At 36.6% G+C, this 22,453-nt stretch overlaps 1 protein-coding gene across 10 annotated transcripts in view; it reads left to right on the forward strand.

The window, feature by feature from the left end:
* Positions 1 to 22,453, forward strand: part of NAA16 (N-alpha-acetyltransferase 16, NatA auxiliary subunit) — a 73,599-nt gene that overhangs the window by 27,721 nt on the left and 23,425 nt on the right. For 8 of the 10 annotated variants that reach the window (XR_008234986.1, XR_008234987.1, XR_008234988.1 and 5 more), the window contains 3 exons: positions 733 to 852; positions 3,009 to 3,104; positions 6,931 to 7,037. Coding sequence is in view for 5 of the 10 variants with exons in the window: in XM_052786037.1 (XP_052641997.1) it covers positions 733 to 852; positions 3,009 to 3,104; positions 6,931 to 7,037 (323 nt within the window). In the remaining 5 variants the exon portion in view is untranslated. Of the gene's footprint in view, positions 1 to 732; positions 853 to 3,008; positions 3,105 to 6,930; positions 7,038 to 18,722; positions 18,894 to 22,453 lie in introns of all 10 variants that reach the window. The other 2 variants (XR_008234985.1, XM_052786040.1) reach the window with 2 other exon arrangements.

The following is a 22,453-nucleotide window of genomic DNA, read 5'->3' on the forward strand; positions in this document are numbered from 1 at the left end:
AGGCTGATGTTCAGCTAGTCTGCAAGCAATGGCCATGTGCCCAAACACTCCTTCCCCTTCATTTTTATTACTAAGCGTGACACTGTTTAGCATGAAATATCCCTTTGGCCAGTTTGGGTCAACTGTCCAGGTTGTGTCCACCGCCAGTTTACTGCCCACCCTGGTGGGGGTGAAAAGTCTTGATCCTCTACACATACCGTTTAGCAGTAGCAAAAACATTGGTGTGTTACCAACGTTTAGTCACAAATCCCGAAACACAGCACCGTACAGGCTGCTGTGAATAAAATGAATTCCATGCAAGCCAGACCAGGTAGAACAATTTACTTAGCAGCAAACCAGTGTGATTTAACTGGTTAGTTGGTGTGAAAAACATAGGTGTAGTTAAGTAAACAGCCTGGTAAGAAGCGATATAGTCAAGTGTTGGAGCCCTGAAAAGAAGAGTTGCTTGTTCCTTTGATAATCCCAATAGATATTTTAAACACTCAGATACAGGTATTCAAATAATCTTTGTTTTCACAAGTACTGAATGCTCCGAACTGTGTTGAGCTATATGTGTGGTAGCTTCAAGTAGCACTTGTAATAAACAGTGAATGCCTCTGGAAAAATAAAGCCTCTTTTTCAGTATCTACATATGATTAAGCCCAATTTTGTGTGTTTAGTTTTGTAAACTTTACTCCCAAGCCATCAGTGTTTTCTCATGTAATTCACAGTTCTTTACTGTGTTGTTTTTAGGAGAGATGTTACTGAAGTTGGGAAGACTGAAAGAAGCTGGTGAAGTATACAAAGAGTTAATTGAGCGCAATGCAGAAAACTGGCATTATTATGAAGGCTTGGAAAAGGCCCTACAACCTAGTAAGTTAAATACAGATACATTGAAAATATGTATGATAAAGGATATACTTAAAACTCCTGTTTGATATGCTACTGTTTTAGGTTAAAAAGTTTTATGTGGCAGAAAATTATGTACCTTCTAATCTTGAATATGATGTAGTTGTGTTTATCCATCTTAAACATGCTCACTGAAAAACTTGTATGCATGAAAATAGCAACAGCAAGTCTTTTTCTTCTTGGAGCTAAAGGTGGCATTTGCTAATGTGCTTACACAGAGAATGTTTCCTTGCCACACACGAACTTGGAAACCAAATTGCAATTCATTCCTGTCTAGTAGTTTATTGTCAGACTGCTATCGTATATGACAACATAAAATTGTTGTTCTGAAACTTGTTTAGGTGGTACCTCTTTCTAAGGGTATGTGGAGAGATACTCTAACTATTTCAGATGGCCTTTTAAAGATAGCCCATCTGAAAAAAAAAATTTTTTCTTTAAGCTGACTGTTCTCTGGAGGAAAAGGTGATAAATGTGATAAAATCTGTTACTCCAATGTCGGTTCACATTACTGCCTTTCTGTCTTTCCAGGAAAATAGCTCATTGTTTGTTTGGGTTTTTTTAATTACAATATTGCAACAATTTATACTATAGTATAAGTGTTTTGCACTGGTAACTTTCCCAAGTGTTTACCTTTACACAGGAATGGTTTCCTTGTATTTCACTGTTCACTAATTAGTGAAAGTTTTATTGGAGTTATTCTGATGACATCATAAATCATAAGCCCACAAGGATATTATTTGTAGATATTATAGCTGCATTATATTTCTCAACCAGCTTTCTTCTAGGAAGTTTTACGGTTGGGTTTCATAAGGTCTGGGAATATGGCTTGTGATTGGGAAATGAAAAGGATTGCATTTGTTACATGTATGCAGAGAGTAGTGTTGCCTTTTGAATGGTTTTCCTAGTGTATCCACAGAGTTGAACATAGTGATCATTGTTTCGGAAAATAAATTACCCAGGAACTTGATTATTCTGTTTGATGTAATAAATATGTTGATGTAAATGTGTAGTTCTTAACAAAGAACCAATCCAGTAGTTTGTTTGATGTATTAAAATCCTATGTAGATTAAAACTGTACTAATTTATAAAACTAATAATGCTACTTTATTTTTTAGGTGGTCTTAGGACTATTTCCTCCCCCATGGTAAGTTCTGGAGCTCCAACTTGTGACTTCAATTAGGGCTTTTATATGCTTTAGTTCCAATCCAAACATGGTTTTAGTATAACTTTCAGAACTGTGTATCTCTTGGAGCCACTGGGTAACATATTCCCCCCCCTTCCCCAGCATCTGAGCTCAGTGACAAGATAAATTGTTTTTCTTATGAAAGGAAAACAGATGTATTTATTAACATACATGTTGTGTCATAGTCTTGATCTGTACATTCAGTTTTATTTGAATTGCTTGATGACTTTAATAATACTTAAGCAATATTGATCTTAATTATGTGAAACTGGCATTTCAAAGCAACAGATTAGTTTTATTTAAGTTCTAACCACATTGGAGCTCCAAAGCATATTATGGGGGAAAGGGGAGGAGTGGGAAGAAAATCTTTAAGTAGCTTTATTTTTGTTAAACATTAAAGTATAAAGAGTTCTGGTGCTCAGTACTTACACTGGCAGTATTGTGCCCTGTTTTTGCTGCCACCAGAGGACCTATAATAAAGGCATGCTTGTATAGTATGCTATTGGTATACCTATGATTTGGAAATGCAATATATTTCTCTGGATGCTTTAAGTATGTCTGAAACGGATACATAGTGGAAAAAACAGTTAATTGAAACTGAGAGTGTCAAACTACGGTGTGAATGGGTCTGCACAGCATGTAACTGAAAGAAACCAAACTCTAGTACTGTATGATTGAATGTGCAAGGTAATTGTCATGTTTATCCTTACAATGATTAATGCTGGTAGTTGTGTATTGTACATACAGTGTTTTCAGTACAGTTCTACACGGTAATGCTTATGATTAACTGGGAAAAAAAAAAGCTTGAAATGTTTAAACTGTTCCAAATCCAAACTGTGTAAGAAGTCTAGCTAAACTAATTCTGAACATTTAAAAAGATTTAGAAGAATAGTTTTTTATCTCTGTTACTTATATCTATTATATTTACTGATAATAGGCACTTTAGAAGAGAGGCTTCAGATTTATGAAGAAGTTAGTAAAAGACATCCCAGAGCAGTTTCACCTAGAAGATTACCTTTAAACTTTGTTTCAGGTAACAAGTTGCATATCTGTTCCGTAATAGTTTTTTATTTGGTTTTTTTCCTTAAGTTTTCATCAGGCTGTTGAATGTGCATTTAATACCTATTTGGGCATTTAAGCCTATTTGTACATACACACAAATCAGATGTACGCGTTTCTCTTGGAAAAGACAAAATTATTTGGTATGTTTTAGGAGTTGATAGAAAAAGTTTATGCGCTCCAACATGGTGATGCGAACTATGTAATGTTTGTATTGATAAAACTACAGTACAGGATGGTATATAGATTGTAGGAATTCTTGCACATCATTTTTCTGCATCATGCAAGTTAAGAATCATAAGTTAAAAGGTAGGGGGTATAGTACACTTGAATTAAAGGTATAGGGGTGTGTATATACACACACCATTACTATATCTTTAATATACATATATTTATAAACTAACTTACAATTTATAAACACTGAAACCAGGTGCAAATGATGCATGTAACAGTCATAGTTGCATAGGACTGATGAGTTTCCGGACAGTTTTTGTACTGGACAGAAAACACTAAGTCTTTTTTTTAGGACTCTGCATATCTTATGGGTGTACAACACTGTTGTAGAACCATTAGAACTTAAATCTACAACATAAACCAACTTTGTGCTGATAATTTAATAAGAATAGGAACAAAAAGCAGGTCTGTGGTGTTATGTAGCACAAATTATTTGATTTTTAATTTCATAGCTAAGTTGTTTCAGTGACTCTGTCCTTTCAAAAGTTGTTTTGAAATATAGTGCACAAATATGCTCAGTTCTAGAGGGAATACGTATATGCTTTTTAAAGCAAAGCTATGATCTTCCAAAATAGAAGGAAGGAGGCTAAATGAAATGGTAAAGCCCATAAAAATATACACTTGGTATGTAGCTGTCTAAGAGCTGTAACTCCAGCAGAAAACTTCTGGAAAGAAATATAAAGTACATAAATTTCATGACACTTGATATTGAACTTATGTTGGGAATTTGCAGCTGAACTTATCTGCTCATGCTTTTAATTTCATGAGGTTAGTTTTCAGTTTAGCTCATTTACTGAGCACTGCATTTGTTGTACCTTTAAATGCTACAGAGCATCGCTAGTCCACTTTCCTGTTGTTGCTCAGGAGTCTGAATGTGCACATAGCTTACTTGTGTAAAATCACAAGAGTTTAACTGCTTCATAGGAGATTTAGCCCTGAAGTTAACACTCTGCTTTACTCAATCCCAGATGTTTCAGTTTCTTTGAAGATACAAGGGCAAATTTTAAGGCAGTTCATATAGATTTGAAAAGCTAGGTGACAAGTAATTGTTTTTCTCCTGTAATAAAATTGTTATGCTAATACATAGCAAACAAGGAAATAACCTGCAAAATGCTTTTCTGTATTTCTATTAATAGTGTGTTTTGCTGTTGACTTCATTTCACTGTATGTTTTGCAGTAGGTTACCTCATCATATCTGACAGTGTAGTCTGACAGCTAATGTTCATTTAAATAGAAATATGTTTGGTAATAAGGACTAGTTGTTCCTGCTGTAGCAATAGTCTAAATGAAAGCAAAGTTTGTGATTAGAACAGTTGAGAAAAATCTCTCAGTAGGCTATGCTCTGCAGTGTTTAATAGCAAATAAGAATTTTCTTGAACTAAAACTTGGGTTTCTGTTAATCTGTGAAGCTTGTATCAGTCATGGATGTGTAAGGCTGTTTTTGATCCCCTAGAAATTTGTCTATTTACTAAATGATTTCTTGTGTTTATAAGTACAGCAGATAAGAACTCCTGTTGGCAAAAGTTAATAGTGAGAATGTGAAGGTGTAGAAACAAACTTGTTAGCAAATTTCAGGAGGACAGAATTTTTGGTAAATGAGGTTGCTGTTCCAGTTTGGTCACTGACCAGTTGCTTGCAACCAACACTGGCTGATTCAGAATTGGCTTAAAATACTCTGAAGTGCAGTTTGTATTAAAAGGGCAGTCCTTCCCAGACCTTGCCATGCATTGCATCTTAATAACCTTGTATTTGACACGAATCAGCTCCTTGATCCAGCCGGAAACCACCTGTATGGAGGAAGGCTGTTACAATTAATTTTCAGACTGATCAAGGGTGGGGAGTTGGAGTCTGGCCATCCAGTTTGATTTGTTTATGCTGCTGTGGATTCACTGGTCCTGTGGTCAGGTCTTTTCTGTGCCTCAGAGACTAAATTTTGAGCTTGGCTTCATGTCATAGGTGGGTGCCTAGCTGTGTGTTTTGCATTTTTTCACAATTTGTTTTAAAGCTGTTTTGCTTTCTATAAATAAATATGTACTTAATTGAAATGTGAATCTTGCTTTCCCAAATTATGAATTGCAATTCTTCCATCAAGAATATAAATTAGAATAATTCAACAGAAGAAATTGAGAAACTGAGATGGATTTTTTTTGTCATATAGGGGAGTTTCTTGTAGTGCAAGAAAACAAGTTTTAATTAATCCACCTGTAATAAAGCATGTACTTATAGTCCATTTATGGATCCCCATCCACAGATAGTAGGAGTTTCTATATACAGCAGGTTTTAGTACAGCGAGGTGAGAACATGAGTGAGTTCTATTAGTCTCAGCAGCATTGCTGGTAAAACTAAGTGTAGGACAACTAAGAATTGGTGGAAGTATATAAGAATGTTATATACAAAGCAGTAGTATCTTCGTTTTCTGAATATATATATATATATAAAACAACCTGTTAATAAAATTTGTAATGTGTTCTTAATGATTTGAAGTTTATTACGACAGTTTTATCTGTGTATGTTAGCATTATGTGCGTGTACTACTGCCTTGTTTAAAGACTTAGAGAAGTCTACAACAGAGTAGGCAGTGAAGTGTAGCAACTTCATCCCTATGCAAAGCAAACATAACCAATAAAAAAAAATAATAAAACCACAAAACGCCCAAACCACTGCCCCCCCCCCCCAACCCCCAAAACCAAACAAACCAAAACACCACCAAAATTGGAACAACTGAAAACAACCACTTTTCATCATAGGAATAAAAAAATGAAGGCCAGTTATTCTCCTGGCTGGATATCTTCTCTTAAAGTCCTGCTTTCTTTCTTTTTTTTTTTTTTTCGAAACAGCATTTCTCAGAAAGGTAGCATACTGCAAGTATTGTAACTTTTACCTGAAAACATAATTAAGTCAGATTTTTAGCTTTCTGCCAGTATATTTTGATAAAGTTGATTCTGCTATGGTGCTTATCCTTCTGAAACCCAGTCTTCTATTTTGTTTCTGATTCCAGAAACAATCATGTTATCATTGGAAGTCATGTTCTACTCATAAAAAAAAAAAAATAGGACTAGAAGAGAGGTAGAGGGTTCATTTCATCCATCCTTCTTCCTCAAAGAAGGATAATTTATATTTGCACTATTCCTAACACACATTTGTCTAACTTAATCATAAAAACTTCCAATGATGGAGCTTTACAAGATCTGCAAGGTAATCTATTCCAGTGCTTAGTTATTCTTACCATTATAACTTTTTCCAATGTTTGTTTAAATAGCCCTTGCTGTATCCTCTGTAGCCAGCACTTAATACTTTCTCTTTTTAATAGATTTTACAGGTTTGAGGATTGTTACCATGTCTTCGTCAGCAGTTTCCTAAACACTAGCAACTTAAGCATTTTACTCTGATCTTTTTTTTTAATCCAGAGCATATTTGCATCTTATTCTTAAATAACAGGAAAAATGAAAATCCTTAATTGCAGTTTCTCAGTTACTCTATTATCCAGAGTTGCACAGCAGTTAGTGCTTATATTTATATAACACTTGAAATCACTGACATATAACCAAATACACTTTTGTTTCTAGGTGAAAAATTTAGAGAACTAATGGATAAGTTCCTGAGGGTTAACTTCAGTAAAGGCTGCCCACCCTTGTTTACCACTTTGAAATCTTTATATTACAATCCAGAAAAGGTAAAATGAAGTCTTCTATATTGAATTTCTAAAAGACTATCGCACTGTTTTTATATAGATTTTCCTGTAACTTACAAGTAACTGTTGCTGAACATTTTCTCCTTAGTGTGCTTTTTTTTGTCATATGTGAATGATCACTTGATGATGCTTAATATGTATGAAACTTCACTTCTGTAGACAGTTGATGTCAAAATGCTTGAAGTTGGATTGGTGCAGAATGCACTGCAGTTCTTAAAATCAGAGATAACCAATAACTTTATTTTTGTGTACTTTGAGTGCAAGTGTGTCAGGATTCTTTCAACTTATGGTTTATGATGTCACCAGAAGTCATGATTTTAAAATACCACGCAGATGGCTATTGTTCTACATACATTTCTGAATTGCATGAATACATGAATACCTTAGTATTTACCACAAAGGCTTGTTTCCTGTTTCAGTCTTTAGCTAAAACTTCAATGTTTTAATTTTTGGACTTCGAAACTCTCACAGTTTTGGCAAAATTGTGTCACATTGAAACTATTGTTTCAAATGTAGTTCTTCATTCCAAGCTTGTCAGTAAGGTATAGTCAAAATAAATTTCCAAACTAAAGCATGTTACTAAAACGTGTAGAAAATAAAATAAAGGTCAGTCTATTCAGACGTTGTTATCTTTGTTACAAGCAGTAAAACTCTGGGTACTCTAATCTGTTCATGACTATGTAAAAAGAGGTTTTTGTAGCTGGTAAAACCCTAAATACATGATGCAGCTTTTCAACCAGCAGTGGATATTCCTTTAATTGGACTAAAATTATTTTTGTAAGTCTCTTTGCTAATTCTCTTAACATGAAATTTTCAATACACTTCTGTTTAGAGAATGCAATCTGTACTGTGTCTGCATGGTTGATGTAATTTTAGTAAATTCTGGTATTGTGTAGTACAAGCTTTTCTACAGTGCCTAATGCTGATGTGTACTTTTCAATGTAAACTTTTGAAACTGGGTTGAAATTTTTAAAATGATGATACACTATCTAGACAGAAGCACAGTCAGTGCTGTGAAAGTTTTACTTCTGCTATTTGAAGTATGAAAATCTAGAAGTTAAAAGCACAGATAAACTCATTTGGCGTGTGAAAGGATTTTTAGCACTCAATTGTTTTTGACATGATGGGTAAAAAAAAAAAATACTACCATGTTTTGGGGCAGACTTATCCAGAAAGGTGGCTTGTTGCTAGTTATCTTCTTTGTATCGTATCAGTGCTGCTTGGAACTGCTAGCTTAATCCTAATAAGTAATTAAAATCAAGAGCCTCACAATTTCCACATATGCTTGGATTTGTTTGTGCTGCTAACTTCTGTGAAAGCTTTTTCCTCTTCTTTCTTGTTTCTCTTACCAAGACAGGGTCTCTTTCACATTTCAGTTGTTGGGTTTTCATGTAACTATAGTGTAACAGAAGGATCTTTGAAGCTAAGAGAAACTTTCAATTTTAGTCTCCGATAGTTACTTTTAGAATTGTTGAAATGTAGGGGTTAGGGAGCAGAAAATTGTGGCAAACTTAGCGTTTGCTATACCTTTCAGGAAAATGTTGTGTTTAGGTATCTAACTTGTCTCAGTTGGTGCTTAATACTAGCTTCTCACATAAATTATTGGTATATTTTGGCTGAAAATAGAATTGTAGTCATGTTATACCTACTGGAAAATACCTAGCAAATTACTGAATTCTCTATAAATTGGGAATGAACAGTTCCATGTTTGTTTATTTGGAAACAGGTGTGATTTGGTGTAGTCAACTTCAGTTGCATTTTAAAGTGGCATAGATATGAGGATTTTATGAAAGAGTTTGTATTTAAGCCTAGAAAGTTCCTTCTTTCTAGAACTCCAGGTGGGTCCAGGATCTTTCATAAACCATGGTTTTGGGAAAAAGGTGAAATAAGCAATATTTATATTAATAGAGGTTTTCTATTTATATGTACTTAACTCAGATAAAGATTAAGCTGCAATATTTTATATGTAGGAAAGCAAAAGGTAAATTACTTCAATACCTGCACAAATACAGAGGAATAGTGGGGAGAAAAATATAGCTTTACTTTCTCAGCAAAGATTAGGATTACATTTTTCAGTAAGTATCTCTTAAAGTTTTTGTGTTAAGAACATCTTTTACACCTGAGTGGGGAGACCAAAAGGTAATGTAAAGAGTAGCTGACTAGAGGAAAAATATTGATGTCTCCCCTCTGGAGAGGGCAAGGGAAAAAAAAGGTGGTTGTATAGAAGGCAAACATTTGTCAAATGTGTTCAGGAAAATGTTATCTAATTACTGTAAGTTGGTACTTGATACTAAATGTTTTAAATAAAAAAATGCTGGTATATTTTGATTTAAAAACAGATTCTAGTCTACTAACATTAGTTAACAGTTCGGGGTGAAATCTAGCTTCAGGTACACAAAACTGCAAAGCTTTAGGACTTGCCCAGATCAAAGTGAAGACTATTCAGGAAGGTTTAGAAACTCTTTAGTACTTAAACTGCTTAAAGAGACTCCAGATACCGTGTTCCAGATCAGGCATGTGAATTTAGGTCAGTGGACATGAACTCTTCAGCTCACCACCATACACGGTTTCCTACACGGGATCAGTTGAACAGCTATCAAGGCTCCTTTTGACTGTGCTAGGTGGATGTGATAGATCTGTTTTGATTGTAGAGGGAACACAGGCACCTATATTAGTTATCTAAGTATAGATGTCTGAACCTGAAGGTGCCTACTGTGTGTCCCATCTGTTTCACTGGGGTGTGTTGGGAACTCTTTATACTTGTTCCGCAGTGTCTGTTATAGGAGTGCTTCATATCTAGGAAACTGATGTTGAGCAAGCTTTACCAGTTACTTCTAGAAATAATTAATGAATGTCCCACCAAAACCCAAACCAGAAATAATTGAATTGCTAACTGGGTGGAGGGGATGCCACTTTTTCAGCTACCTAATTGAAATTTGTTTACATACTTGTGCAAATATTAAGTGGAGAAAGGTGTGAAGAACAACTGGTTCTTCATCACTTTGCTAAAGAATACACTTTGCTTTGATTAAGGAAGAGAGATGTTTTTAATCTTCCTTCTCACTTAAAGTAGAACTATTGTTTAAGATCATTTGGATGAAATCACAGAAGGGTAGCGTAAGCGGGAAAGACGTCATAGTACGATAATGGAAATCTGTTTGTTTCATGTAAAAAGATAAGATTATTGCTGGAAGAGACTTTTCTTTGAGTAACCAAAGGCATGAGGATCTGAAATCTGTTCAGTAAAGAAAGATTATGTATAGCTTTGTTGCTTTTTGGCATTCTCAAAGACTTCTTTTGAGGTAAAATCTTCCCTAATAAATAAGTCTCTAATGAGTTAAAATACACTCTATATTATGTTATGTTATGCAATCTGTTTTCCCTAAAATTCTGGAGCAGAAAAAATCATGTATGTGTTGGCCTTATGTTCAGTTTGTGACGTGCAGAGGTTTATATTTGACTGCACAACTAGGTTGAAAAGGAAACTGTTCAAGATTTGCTAACTGCTTGAAACTTGGGCACTTGAAGGTAACAGAGATGGTATTGTGTAGTCTGAGATAAGCAGGTTAGGTGGATGTTTCATCAGTCTCAGCAATATTTGTTACTTTCTAGGAGTGATTTGTTAACCCACTGATATTTGAGATAATTATGTTTCAGAGGTACTTAAGGCAGACTAACTCTGGAAGCTGATGAGCAGGAGAAAGTGTTAAGCTTGCTTTGCTGTAAATTACTGTATGTGCTTCTGCAACAAGATCCAGTTGAGATTCTATGGTCCTTCACTGCTTGCAAAGCAGTGATATGACTAATATTTTTCTCCCTAGTTTTAGAAGGGAGTTATCCAGTAAGTTGTTTTTTCCTTCAAAGGTCTTTGAATGATGTTGTGATTCTTAAGGTTTTGTGCTATTATGCTAGTCTAAGTAGCATGGGAACTGGTTTTTGACTGTTTCTTCCTCTTTGTCAAGCCACCTAGACTGGAGGAGATACAAGTCTGATACAAGACTGAAGGATGAGAAGCTGGAAGAGATGGGGTTAACAATTGTCTTTTGCCTAGAAACTTTACTGCCGTTTAAACTTGATCAAATGTATTGTGCTGTGGATAGAGCTTTTGATTATTAAAATACTGTATAATTAAAAAAATAATGCCAGCTGTTCAGTATCCTGAGTGTGCTTCTATACCATGCTGTAGCATAAAATTACTGTAATATTGAAATTAAAAAAAAAAGAGGGGGGCATTGAATTGCAGGAGGAAAGGTTGACCAAAGGCCAACCGAAAAGATGTTTTTTATCATTTTCTATAATACTGGCAACTGATTTTTCCACAAATTATGTGGATGAGTAAGGATATGTTATATAAAGAGTTCAAGTTCTTTCTCAAGTGATAATGGTTACTCTGCTCCCTATTTACAGATACCAGAGGCGTGCACTAATCACTTCCTAACTTGCTACATTGGTACCTAGCCAGATTCAGTGTCTTTCCAACTGAAGAGAACAATTAGAGGGTGATAGAGACTGTCAGACCCAGTCTTACTGTATTTTCCAGTGTCTCATTCAAAACAAGTTTGTAATACTATATAGACTATGTTCAGTGGTACATCATTGCTGATACTCAGTCATGGATGACTTCCTACCTACAACATATTAGAGAAATCAGATGATGAAACACTGTCTTGATGGCTTTGTTCTTACTTGAAAAAAATATTTAGTAAGTAAGAATAATGTTCATCACTGTAGGCTTGTTTCAGATGACTCTTGAAGTAGCCACTGTATGTTGTGAAGAAATTGGCGATGTCTTCCTTCTATTCATTATATGGCAGCCTCTAGGGAATGCTGTAAATATAGCCTGGGGCTTTTTAAATGTGAAAACTCTTGGTCATGGTAAACTAGTGTAAAGTGAATGTGATTACATAAAAGACAAAGCTCACAAATGTAAAAAGTACTGCACCAGGTTGTACTTACCTGTTTGGGTTGGAGAAAGGGAAGGAAATGGCTGGTCTGAACAAGAGCGGAGACCTTCCTATACAGGTTACTAGTGTTAAGCAACAGACCTGCATTCTGAGATCCAATACTTGTTTTGCTCAACTGATCTCATAGTGTCTTGTAAGGACAGTGTGATTGACTCAGTGTGTTAATTAGCTAACTTCTGGGTTGCTAAAACAGGTAGCAGAGTCTTAAGTATCACTTAGAGGCACTCATATGGAACAAGTGCAGGGAAATAGCTTTTACATGTAGCAAAACAGTCACAGGCAAAATGCAAAAAATTGATATCTCTTCAGAAAATTAAATTCACCCACTTTCCCGCGTAAGTTGTTACTGTAGCTGTGCATGTTGGATTGAGTTGATAATTTCATTAGTGTGTATTACAAAGTATGAGTTTACCAAACTATGGGTAAAAGAATAATATTCTTGACGTTTTTGTAGTGTTTTTTAGGTAGTTGCTATCTGTCATTCAGAAACGTTTTGCTGTTTTCTGTGAAAAATAGAAAATTCAGTCTTGAGAAGAACATGCTTTAATTAATCTATGTTAATCAAATTTTAATTAGTCATCTACATTAATGTATGGCTGCTAAATTGAAGGAAGAAACTAAGATGGGGAAAATACGAGTATAGACTTGAAGTGTCTCTATAATTTGTTGAAGTTGTTTCATGTATTGAAACAAATACCAGCAACTTCTGGTTCTCTTCTTCAAGAATATCTGGTTTTAAAATAGCTTTTAGAATATGGAACTATTACAGAGATTCCATGGTAAACACATGTGCCTCAGCTATGAGTTCAGTCACCTTCTCAAATACCAGCCTGTGCCTGTTTGTACAATTCCTCTTGAAACACACTTAGTTCTGATTATTGCTCAAGATGCTGAGAGGAATGGGATCCCAATGAATGTCCTACTGCTCTGTGAAACTCGTTAAAGTAATTCTGTGTGTGTGTGTTTGTTTGTTTCTTGTGACTTCCCCCCCCCATGTTAACTTTATTTGGATAATTTCTACCACAAAATGCAAGAATTCTGGGGGAAGAGTTACCTAGAAATGAAAGGCACTCTGCAGAACACCATCATGGTGGTGTTTACACTAAATCTACAGTTTAAACTGTTCCCTTCATGCATTGAATCTATGCCTTTATTCGGCAGATACAGCAGATGCCTAGTCTTCTCAGGAGGAAGACATGTCCCAAGCTGGTACTTAGTAGGTGGTTGGTTTTTATTTCTTTCTCAACCTGCATCTTCCCACATCCGCTACAACCAAGACAAACATTGGATATGGTGATACTTTTATTCTGATCTTACAGGTATCATTCACTCCTCTGATAGGACACTTCTTAAATCAAAAGGAGACTCAAAGTAAGGCACTTTACTTATATTCTGTAATTGACTGTGTGCAACAGAATGGCAGTGGATACTGACACCTAGTTGGTGCCCTTAGTGCTGTCTTGATGACACTTGTATCTGTTCTCTTACATGTCCAAGAGTGGATTCCTGTTACGTATTGAGGAAAAACAGAAGATATCAATTGTCAGTGACTTCATTGACAACTTTCGCTATTTTGCTAAAAGAAAAAACAAACAAAAAAAACAACAAAACCCCAAGCCTCTTAATGAGGCAGAATCCAAAGATATTCAAAGCACCTTTCATGATGATGCTTTTTGTCATCTTTCTTAATGAGATTCTCACTTAAAGCTGAACACTTGTGGTAAATCTTCTTAAAGCCTTCTGAGAGTTGCTGATAAGTAGCAAGTTTGGTATACCAAAGCAATAGAGAATGTACGCATCTTCTGTGATTTTTTTTGAGGGCATATGGGTGTCACTTTCATTGATTTCTTAAATACATACATCTCAGTAGAGGAGGATCAGGTTCTAGAACTTTTAAAGAGATTGGATGTGCGCATGCCCATTGGACCTGATGAGATGCATCCACAACTGCTGAAGGAGCTGGACAGTGTCACTGCACTGCCACTCAATCTTTGAAAGATCATCATGATGGATGGAGTTTCCTGAGGGCTGGAGGAAAGCAAATGTCACTGCTGTTTTCAGGAAGTACAAAAAGGAGGATCTGAGGGGCTATGGGCCAGTCAGCTTCGTCTCAGTCCTTGTGAAGCTGATGGAGCAAATAATCCTGGAAACCATTACCAAACACACAAAGTGCAAAGTGTGGCTGGGAGTAGGTAGGATGGATTTATGAAGGGGAAGTCATGCCTGACTAACTCGATAGCCTTCCATGATAAAATGACTACCTCAGTGGACAAGGGTAGAGCAGCTGATACTGTTTATCTTGACTTTAGTAAGGCTTTTGACACTGTCTCCCATAACACAGACAAACTGTTGAAGTACAGCTTAGTAGACAGTAAGGTGGACTGAAAACTGTCTGAACTGCCAGGCTCAGTGTTGTGATCAGCAGCATGAAGTCCAACTAGTGTCCCCAGGTGGTTAACACTGGGGCCAGTAGTATGCAACGTCTTTGTTAATGACTTGGTTGATGGGGCAGAGTGTACCCCTCGACAACCTTGCAGATGATACAAAACTGGGAGAAGTGGCTGATGCATGAGAGGGTTGTGCTGTCATTCATAGAGACCTTGATGGGCTGGAGAAATGGGCTGAAAGGAAGTTTAACAAAGGGAAATAAAAGGTCCTGCACCTTAGGAGTAACCCATGCTCTAGTACAGGCTGAGGACTGACCAGCTGGAAAGCAGCTTTGCAGAAAAGGACTTGGGGCTTCTGGTAGACAGCAAATGGAACATGAGCCAGCAACGTACCCTGTGGCATAGAAGGTCGACAGCATTTTGGGCTGCATTAGTAAAAGTACCACCATGAGGTTGAGGGAGGTGATCCTTCTCTTCTCCTCAGCCCTGGTGAGACACATCTGGAGTGCTGGGTCTAGTTCTGGGCTTCCCTGTACAAGAGCCACATGGACATACTGGAAAGAGTCCAGAGAAAGGCCATGAAGTTGATAAAGGGACTGGAGTGTCTGGCGGTGGGATTTTACATGTATAAATACCTGAAGACAAGAGTGAAAAAAGACAGATGCTTCTCTTCGGTGCTCAGTGAACAGATGAGGTATTATGTGCACAATTTAAAATACAAGAGAGTATATTTGAGCAAAAAAGACACTTTTGTCATGGGGGTTGTCAAACATGGGAGCAGGTTGTTTAAGAAAGGCAGTGGAGTTATCATCCTTGGAGATAGTCAAAATGTGCATGGGCATGACCAGGAGTAACCTGTTTCAGCTGACCCTGTTTGATAAAGGGGAGTTGGACTAGGCAGCCTGTAGAGGTCTCTTCCAACCTTAATGATTCTGTGATAGTATCTTACTGGGTTTCACCTTCAAGTCTAGGATCAGCTTGTAGCTGTTGACTTGCTAGTCTGCAACTGGTACTTCAGTACTGGGACAAGTGTGTTTTATGCAAGTCTGGCAACACCAAGATCCTATAGCAAACAGTGCAGAAAGGCACAATAAAGATGGATGTGTCTATATACATGAGTGCCTACATACAGAAGTATTGAGATCCCTAATGTGGATACTGTGATTTGGAATCTTTAGTTGTGATTTTTACATCCCTTTGCCAGCATAGCCCTCCTAATCAATTCCTAGAATTTCTTGCTTCTTCCTTCTGAGACCATTCACAAAGTGAAAAACAGGCACTTGTCACAGAATCTGCCTTTTAGAAATGGATTAACTTCAAAACACAGGTGAATAACTGCAGACTTGCTTTAGTGTGAGGTTAAATGTGAGTGTATGCATGGTTTACTACATGTCAAGTGAAGCATGTATAATTGCTGGTTTAAGGTAGGCACTTCCCAAAAGTGCAGGTTGTTTACTCAAGAATGAAATGTGGTTAGGTTGAGGATGCTATCTATAGATATGAAGGGATCTAATCATTGTTTCAGTACAGTCCTCCATCCATCATTCTTGATTTTGGAGCTGTCAGTGGCACATATGGCATCCCTCTTTATTTCTGCAGTGTTCCACAGTGCAAATTCTAATAGACAATGTAATAGTTGTGCATTTGGTATTTTGTCAGAGATCATCTGCTTGTAGTCTCAAGTAAAGAGAAAGAGCTGTGTAAAGAATGTTTTCAGCTTCTTAGAAATCAGCAGTTACTTGGCCAAGCTGTTGATGTAGACGTTTGCTGAAGTTGAGTTTGCCCTCATCTAGTAGGTGAAGGAAAAGTAGAGAAAGACATACTGATAAAATTCTAGTAAAGTCATGATTGCATCCAGATTATTTCTCGGGTCAGATAGCTTGTGTTCACTTTGAGTAGTTGCATGCTGATGGAGACGGTTTGTCCAGCAAACCTGCTGATGTTTGTAACGTTATACAGCAGGGACTATTGGTGTGACACACTGGTGTGTGCTGTGTGCCTACTCTTGCCTTCCTGTGTTAATGCATAATTGTTGGGAGGTGCTCAGTGGAGCTGTTGTCTTTAATGCTTGACAAATGCCATATGCTAGGCTTTAGGTGAGGTGCTGTATTTTGGAGATCAGTACTTCAATTTTTATTGACTGTTACTTATACTCACTATTCCAAGTGCCTGTTGCCTTCCAGTACTCTAAAGCAACAACTGCAATGGCATATATTTAAAGAGAAAATGGCCTTTTACCCTAAAATAGTCTGCTCTGTGAGAGGTGAAAACACAAGTCCCATGATCTGTCATCTTCATTTTGGAGTTTTAATTCATATAAATTCTGTGCCAGAGAAGTTCATGATCTTTGTATCGCAACACAACTCTGTGTGTTGAAGGTGAGAGTAACAGGCACAGAATTTGTAGGACTCCAGCAGATGATGCTACTCAGGGAACTGATTCATGAGTGTGTGTGTCATGGAATTCAAAATGGATTATTTAAGGGCCCTGACTCATGGCCAGAGTGGTTCACGTTCCCAATTGTCCATTCCACCCTTGTCCTTCAGTTGCCACTTTTGCTGAAGGAACAGCACAGGTGTTTAAGTACCAGTTTCTGAATCTGTACAGCTTTAAATTTGTACTCATATTTGTTTTTCTTAATACGTTGTGCTATATAGTTAAAAGTGCAGTTGCTCAACAAACCATTTCTGCAGCAGCAGTCTCTAAAAGATGGTTGGATTGAACATGTGAAAATAGAAAGCACTGGCTGTCCTCATTTGAAAAACCTACCTGCAGGAGTTAGAAAAAATTCACGTGCTACGAGCAAGCTGCTTGTGTGTAGTGGGGCCAATGTTGATAGTGTGTTTTGAAGAACTAGTTATTCCTGGAAAAAAGTAGTGTCTTCTACTTAAGAACACTATTTAGAACATGTATGTCTCATACTGCCTTTGGAGATTTACTCACTTGATTTTCTTGATCTTGCCATAAAATACTAAACTTCTATATCATCAATTCATAAGCATACTGTGGAGGTAACTTGCATTTTTAAGTGAATTTGTCATCTTCGTCACTTTAAACCATGGACTAAATAAGAATTGTAGGTGACTAACTAAAATAAATTAATTCTAAGGAAGTGGGATATATAGCAGGATAGCAGGGGAGGCTATAATAAAAAGGCAGATTTGTCCTACATAAGGAAACTTGTGCGTTTGTGTTTCAGGGGTTTTTTTACTAACAAGATATCCTGCTTTCCTCTAGAACTTTGAAATGTTATCTAAACAAAACATGGCTTTAAAAAAGTGAATATAGAGGAATTTTTTACTTACAGTTGATACTTCTCATACTATTTTAGAAGTATCATTTTCATGATTTGTGGAGCCTTTTATAGTAACCACTTAAAGTACTGCTATATGAATGAAAGGTTTTGAAATGTGACTCTGTATGTTTTATTTACATGCTAAGAAACATGGAGCATTTATGGGGAAAATGTCTCAACACAATACAGTCTGTGTGTATATGAAATACTTTGATATGGGTTTCTTAATCCTTTTCTCTGGTATAGGAGACTTACTGTCTAGCTACTGGGCTCTTCCTCTTTTATGTTACAACTGGTTTTATAGTTTTTATTCTTTGCTTAGTGCTTTAGTTTCTGGAGTTTGTTATTAAAACAGCAAAATAGCCATTTTCCTCAGTTTTCTAGAATGCTAAACCTTTAATTTAAAAAGCCTGCTGTATAGCATAGAGGGTTATTAAATTTTTTTATCAGGCTTCTTCCAGTTTCTGAATAGCAAGTATACTTGGTTATTTAAACTATGCTTATCATGTTGATATCTTTGTACTTGAATAAAATAAACACAGTTGGCACAATATATGCTCTGGGAAGAAGCTGTAGCCTTCTTGGCATATTCAAGAAGCAAAAACTTGTGTTTAGGAGTGCCACTGCATTATTATGAGTTCTGTTGTTCATGCAAAGTTACTGTTCAGGATGAATGTAGCTGTGGCTCTTGGCAGAATGTTTCTGCTGGAAGCTAATAACCTGAAGTATAATCAATTGCATGGGATATAGTATTTTTCACATTCTGTAAACTGCTGTCCAGGTGTATTAGAAATAACTAACAGTCTTACTTGTTATTGTTCCTCAAGAGAGGGATCTTGAAATGCTACCCTCACCTCACCCCCCCCCCCATCCCCCCCCAAAGTTCTCTTTGTGCTTGAGCAATATTCAGAAATACTCTTTGGTTCCCCATACATGCTAGTCTCTATATCCATGAGATAAAATCCAAAGAGTGAAGATCTTCAATTAGTCAACATCAAGGTTTGCGTCGATTGTGTTGCAGGTGCGTTGGTTGATTCCATTGAAGCTCGACATTAGTGCACATGTGCCCTTTTTCTGAGTAACTAAAAACATGGAGACTGTGAGGAAATACTGGATGAGGAAAATGTCTGGCTGGAAGAAACATCAGAAACAACAGTCTCAAAAAAAGGTGTAAGACTGTCTACACAGGAAGGTAGGCTGTCTCCAGTGAAGATCTTTCTTTAATCCTTTCAGGAAAGAAGGCATTTTCCCTCCTTGATGTGGAAAGCTAAAGTAATTTAAAGCAAGTTGCAACTGTTTTTGTAGTTAGATGCCCTCTGTGAACTATTGGTGGATTATGTAAGGAAGTGGAAAACACTAGTTCTACTAGGAATCTGTCTATGTTTTAAGAAGAAATAACTCTGTAAGATCAACCAAGGATGGCCTTTTGTTCATACTGACTGTCAGTTCAAGTTTTAGAAAGTAGTGTCTCTGAGTTAAAATTCCAGGAGGGGAAATCTGGTAAGTGGACTTGCTTGAGATCTGGTTAACAACGGGTACATTCATAGCAAAAGATATAATTTCTACTATATAACTGTGTCTTAAGGAGGAGTAAGGAAACTTTAAAATAAGTGGAGGAAGGAGAAGGATGAGAAACTTCATTGTAGGTCCTGCCCAGATAAGATGCTTCCACTCCACAGTGAGAATGGGTAGTGTAAAACATGTTGGTGGCTGACAATTTGGGTCCCTGAGGTAACACGTAAGCCAGGAGCTGACAGGTATAGCAGCTGACTTATGAACTACTTTATCAAGAGAGCTTTTTTAGTGAGTGGTCTACACTGGGAATAGCTGCTCCAAATACCCAGCTGAAGACCTACAAGAAATGCTCTCAACATCTCTGCTCATAGTTGCTCCTACTGATGTTCTGCTTATATGAAATTATTTGCTTTCTTTTGTGCAGTCCCCAAACTTGTCCAAAAGCTTTCAAAAAACCAGTTGCTCTTGAAATTAGTTGTGTGATGACCACAGTGACATCTTAGAACACTGGTTTACTCTGAATTTGTGTTCTTACGAGTGTCTTAAAACTTCCAGTACAAACTTGTGCTGCTGTTGTTAACTTATTCCATTGTGTCAACAGTTCTATGACTGGATCATTAGGAGTAATAGTAAAACTGGAAAGCCAAGTGCTCTAAAATGAGGAATACTATTTTTCTGAATGTATTTACATAACTGTGGTGTAATAGAAATTTTTTGTTTGGCAGTTTTCTCATATGCTGTGGCTTATGTCACATCTCACAAGTTACTAGTCTTGACACAGTACAATACAGAGGAGAAGTATTATCCATACTCCACACACTTAAAACAGGCAGTAAGATGTCAAGGCCAAATTCTGCAGGCATTGATCATATAGCCCAGGAGTTATGGTTTCAGGGATGTTTATCTTTAGAAGCATTCACTAATGTCAGTTGATGTGGAATGCTCAGCATGTTAGACAATCTTGTTCTGGATGTTTTAAGGCAATGTGAAAATGAAAGCAAAAATCTGTTTCGTGGGTGTCAGTACTTTCATGTACCATTATCCCATTTCTTTCCCATTTCTTTCACTCTCTGGTGTATGTTAAATGAGGTAAGCGCTCTCTCTTCAGGAGAAAATGTGTAACAAAATACTTTATATTGTGTTGCTTGGTATCTGTATTTCTGTCGCTTTAGAGTGGCTCCTTGATTTGTACCTTACAACCTGTTGTCTTTAGTGTAATTTAGACCCAGGACTGCTGTTAGAACAGTTAAGTCTGAGCTAGCCCATCATCTCTGCGTTTTAGTATTATTTTTCTTCTGTACTACACTTAATATCAAGAAAATGTCAGTTGTTTTAACTTACCAGATATCTGCAGTTCACTTAAGTGTAGATTAATTTGGGGTGGTGTGAATTAAAAAAAAACCAAAAGGTAACCTTCAGATCCTCAGTCCTTTATATGAAGTGCTGTCCTAGCACAACTTTCTGATTTATGACTATCTAACTGTAAGAGTCTGTTTCATAAGGCTCCGTAATGTCTGTAACAGTATGTCTGGGGAAGAATAATATCCCGTTTATAGTCTGTTTATCCTTTTGGGCTAATTCCTAGATGAAAGATGTCTAATACACTTAAGCAATGTGTTTTTTCTAGAGCTCTCTCTTTCTGTAATTGGAAATGGCAGATAAATGAGTAGGCTTCTCTAAATTATACGCAAACTTCAGTAGTAGTAGACTGACATGTTAAATTTCTATAGCTTATTTTGAAAATGCAGTGGAAGATCAGTGTTTGGAAGCATAAAATCAGAAAAGAAACTTAAATCAAACCTTTAGTCTTTTGTGCAGTCCCTAGGTTTTATTTTAATTGTGTTGTGCATTTTATGGCTTGACCGCTGTGGGGGAGTTTTCCTGGGACAGTAAGTCTCTTCTGATGGTGGTGTTGCTGTCCTACTGTACTCTAGGTTCCTGCGCAAAAGTGTTCAAATTCTGTAACTTCTCATTGACAGTTTTGTAAACTGCTAATCTGTGTTAGCTTTCACTTCCAAAAAAGGTAGCCTATGTAGAAATCTGATACGAACATCATAGTCAATTTAGTTAATATTTATGATACAGCTGAACACTAATGTTCGTACTTTTGAAGTGTTCTGTAGCTTTACTATAGGCAGTGTATTTTCTGCACCTGTAGCCAATATACATTTTCATTGAAGTTCCTTCAATTTTTGAGGGAATTTAAACTTTATATTGATAACATAGCTAGATGTGTGATTGAATTTGAAAAATTATTTAATTACTCTAGTCATACTTTTATTATTTTCTGAATGGAAAGATGCTACATTTTATGGAAGAGACTTGAGCAATTCTGACAGTTCCCAGCAATATCAAAATTAAGACCTCATTTCCAAGTCTGGCTGAATCCTACATTTTTCCATCCCAAATAGGTGCCCTAATGGTTTGTTTATAAAGATATTCAAGGAGTATTGCTTTTAAAATAACTTTTAAGGAGTTGTTTAAATATTCAACTTGTTACATTTGAAGCACTTAAAATTCATGGCTGGCTCTTGTATTTATAGTCATCCTACCTAAGGTTTGTCTCATTTAACATGAGACTGATCTTGTACTTCTAATACTGTCGCACAGCTCCAAAGGAACTTGTGCAGTTGTACTTTCAGTGTGTAAACATACCTGTGCTAGACCTTTCCAAAGCAGCAGTAAATTCTTTAATGAAGAACGTTCTTCTTGTGACTCATCTGCCATTCTGCTTGAGTAGTCTGCTCTCTGCAAAGCTGGCGTACCAAGGAGCTTTCCCCTAGCTGAGAGTACTCTCCCCTAAGAGTAATTCGAAAGTGCAAAGTCTGTAGTGCAAATGTTTGACACAAAAACTGGTTAATGCAGTCACATATGACTAGAAATGTTGCATGGTTCAGTCAAAACTGCAAAACAATTGCAATGTTTATCAAATGCTACTTGTATTATAAATGTTACAGTTCATTATGCTTGTACATAGCATGCCCTAAAAAAGAAATAATGCTGTTTCAGCAGAGCAAGTGTACAAAATACTATGTTACAAGTTACTTTTTGAATGACAAATACAAACTAAAATAATTTAGGTAAATGGAGGAAGCTTTTTTTTCTGGAGTTTAGTATTTCAAATAGCCTCTGTGGTCATTGGTGGTATTGACACTAGAAAAAAGTATCACTTGTTTTATTTCAGGAGTAGCTGTTACCAGTGCTAGCAGCAATGGACAGCAACAGAAGTCTTCACTT

The sequence above is a fragment of the Harpia harpyja genome, chromosome 4 (genome assembly GCF_026419915.1).
Source record: "Harpia harpyja isolate bHarHar1 chromosome 4, bHarHar1 primary haplotype, whole genome shotgun sequence".
Classification (NCBI taxonomy): Eukaryota; Metazoa; Chordata; class Aves; order Accipitriformes; family Accipitridae; genus Harpia; species Harpia harpyja.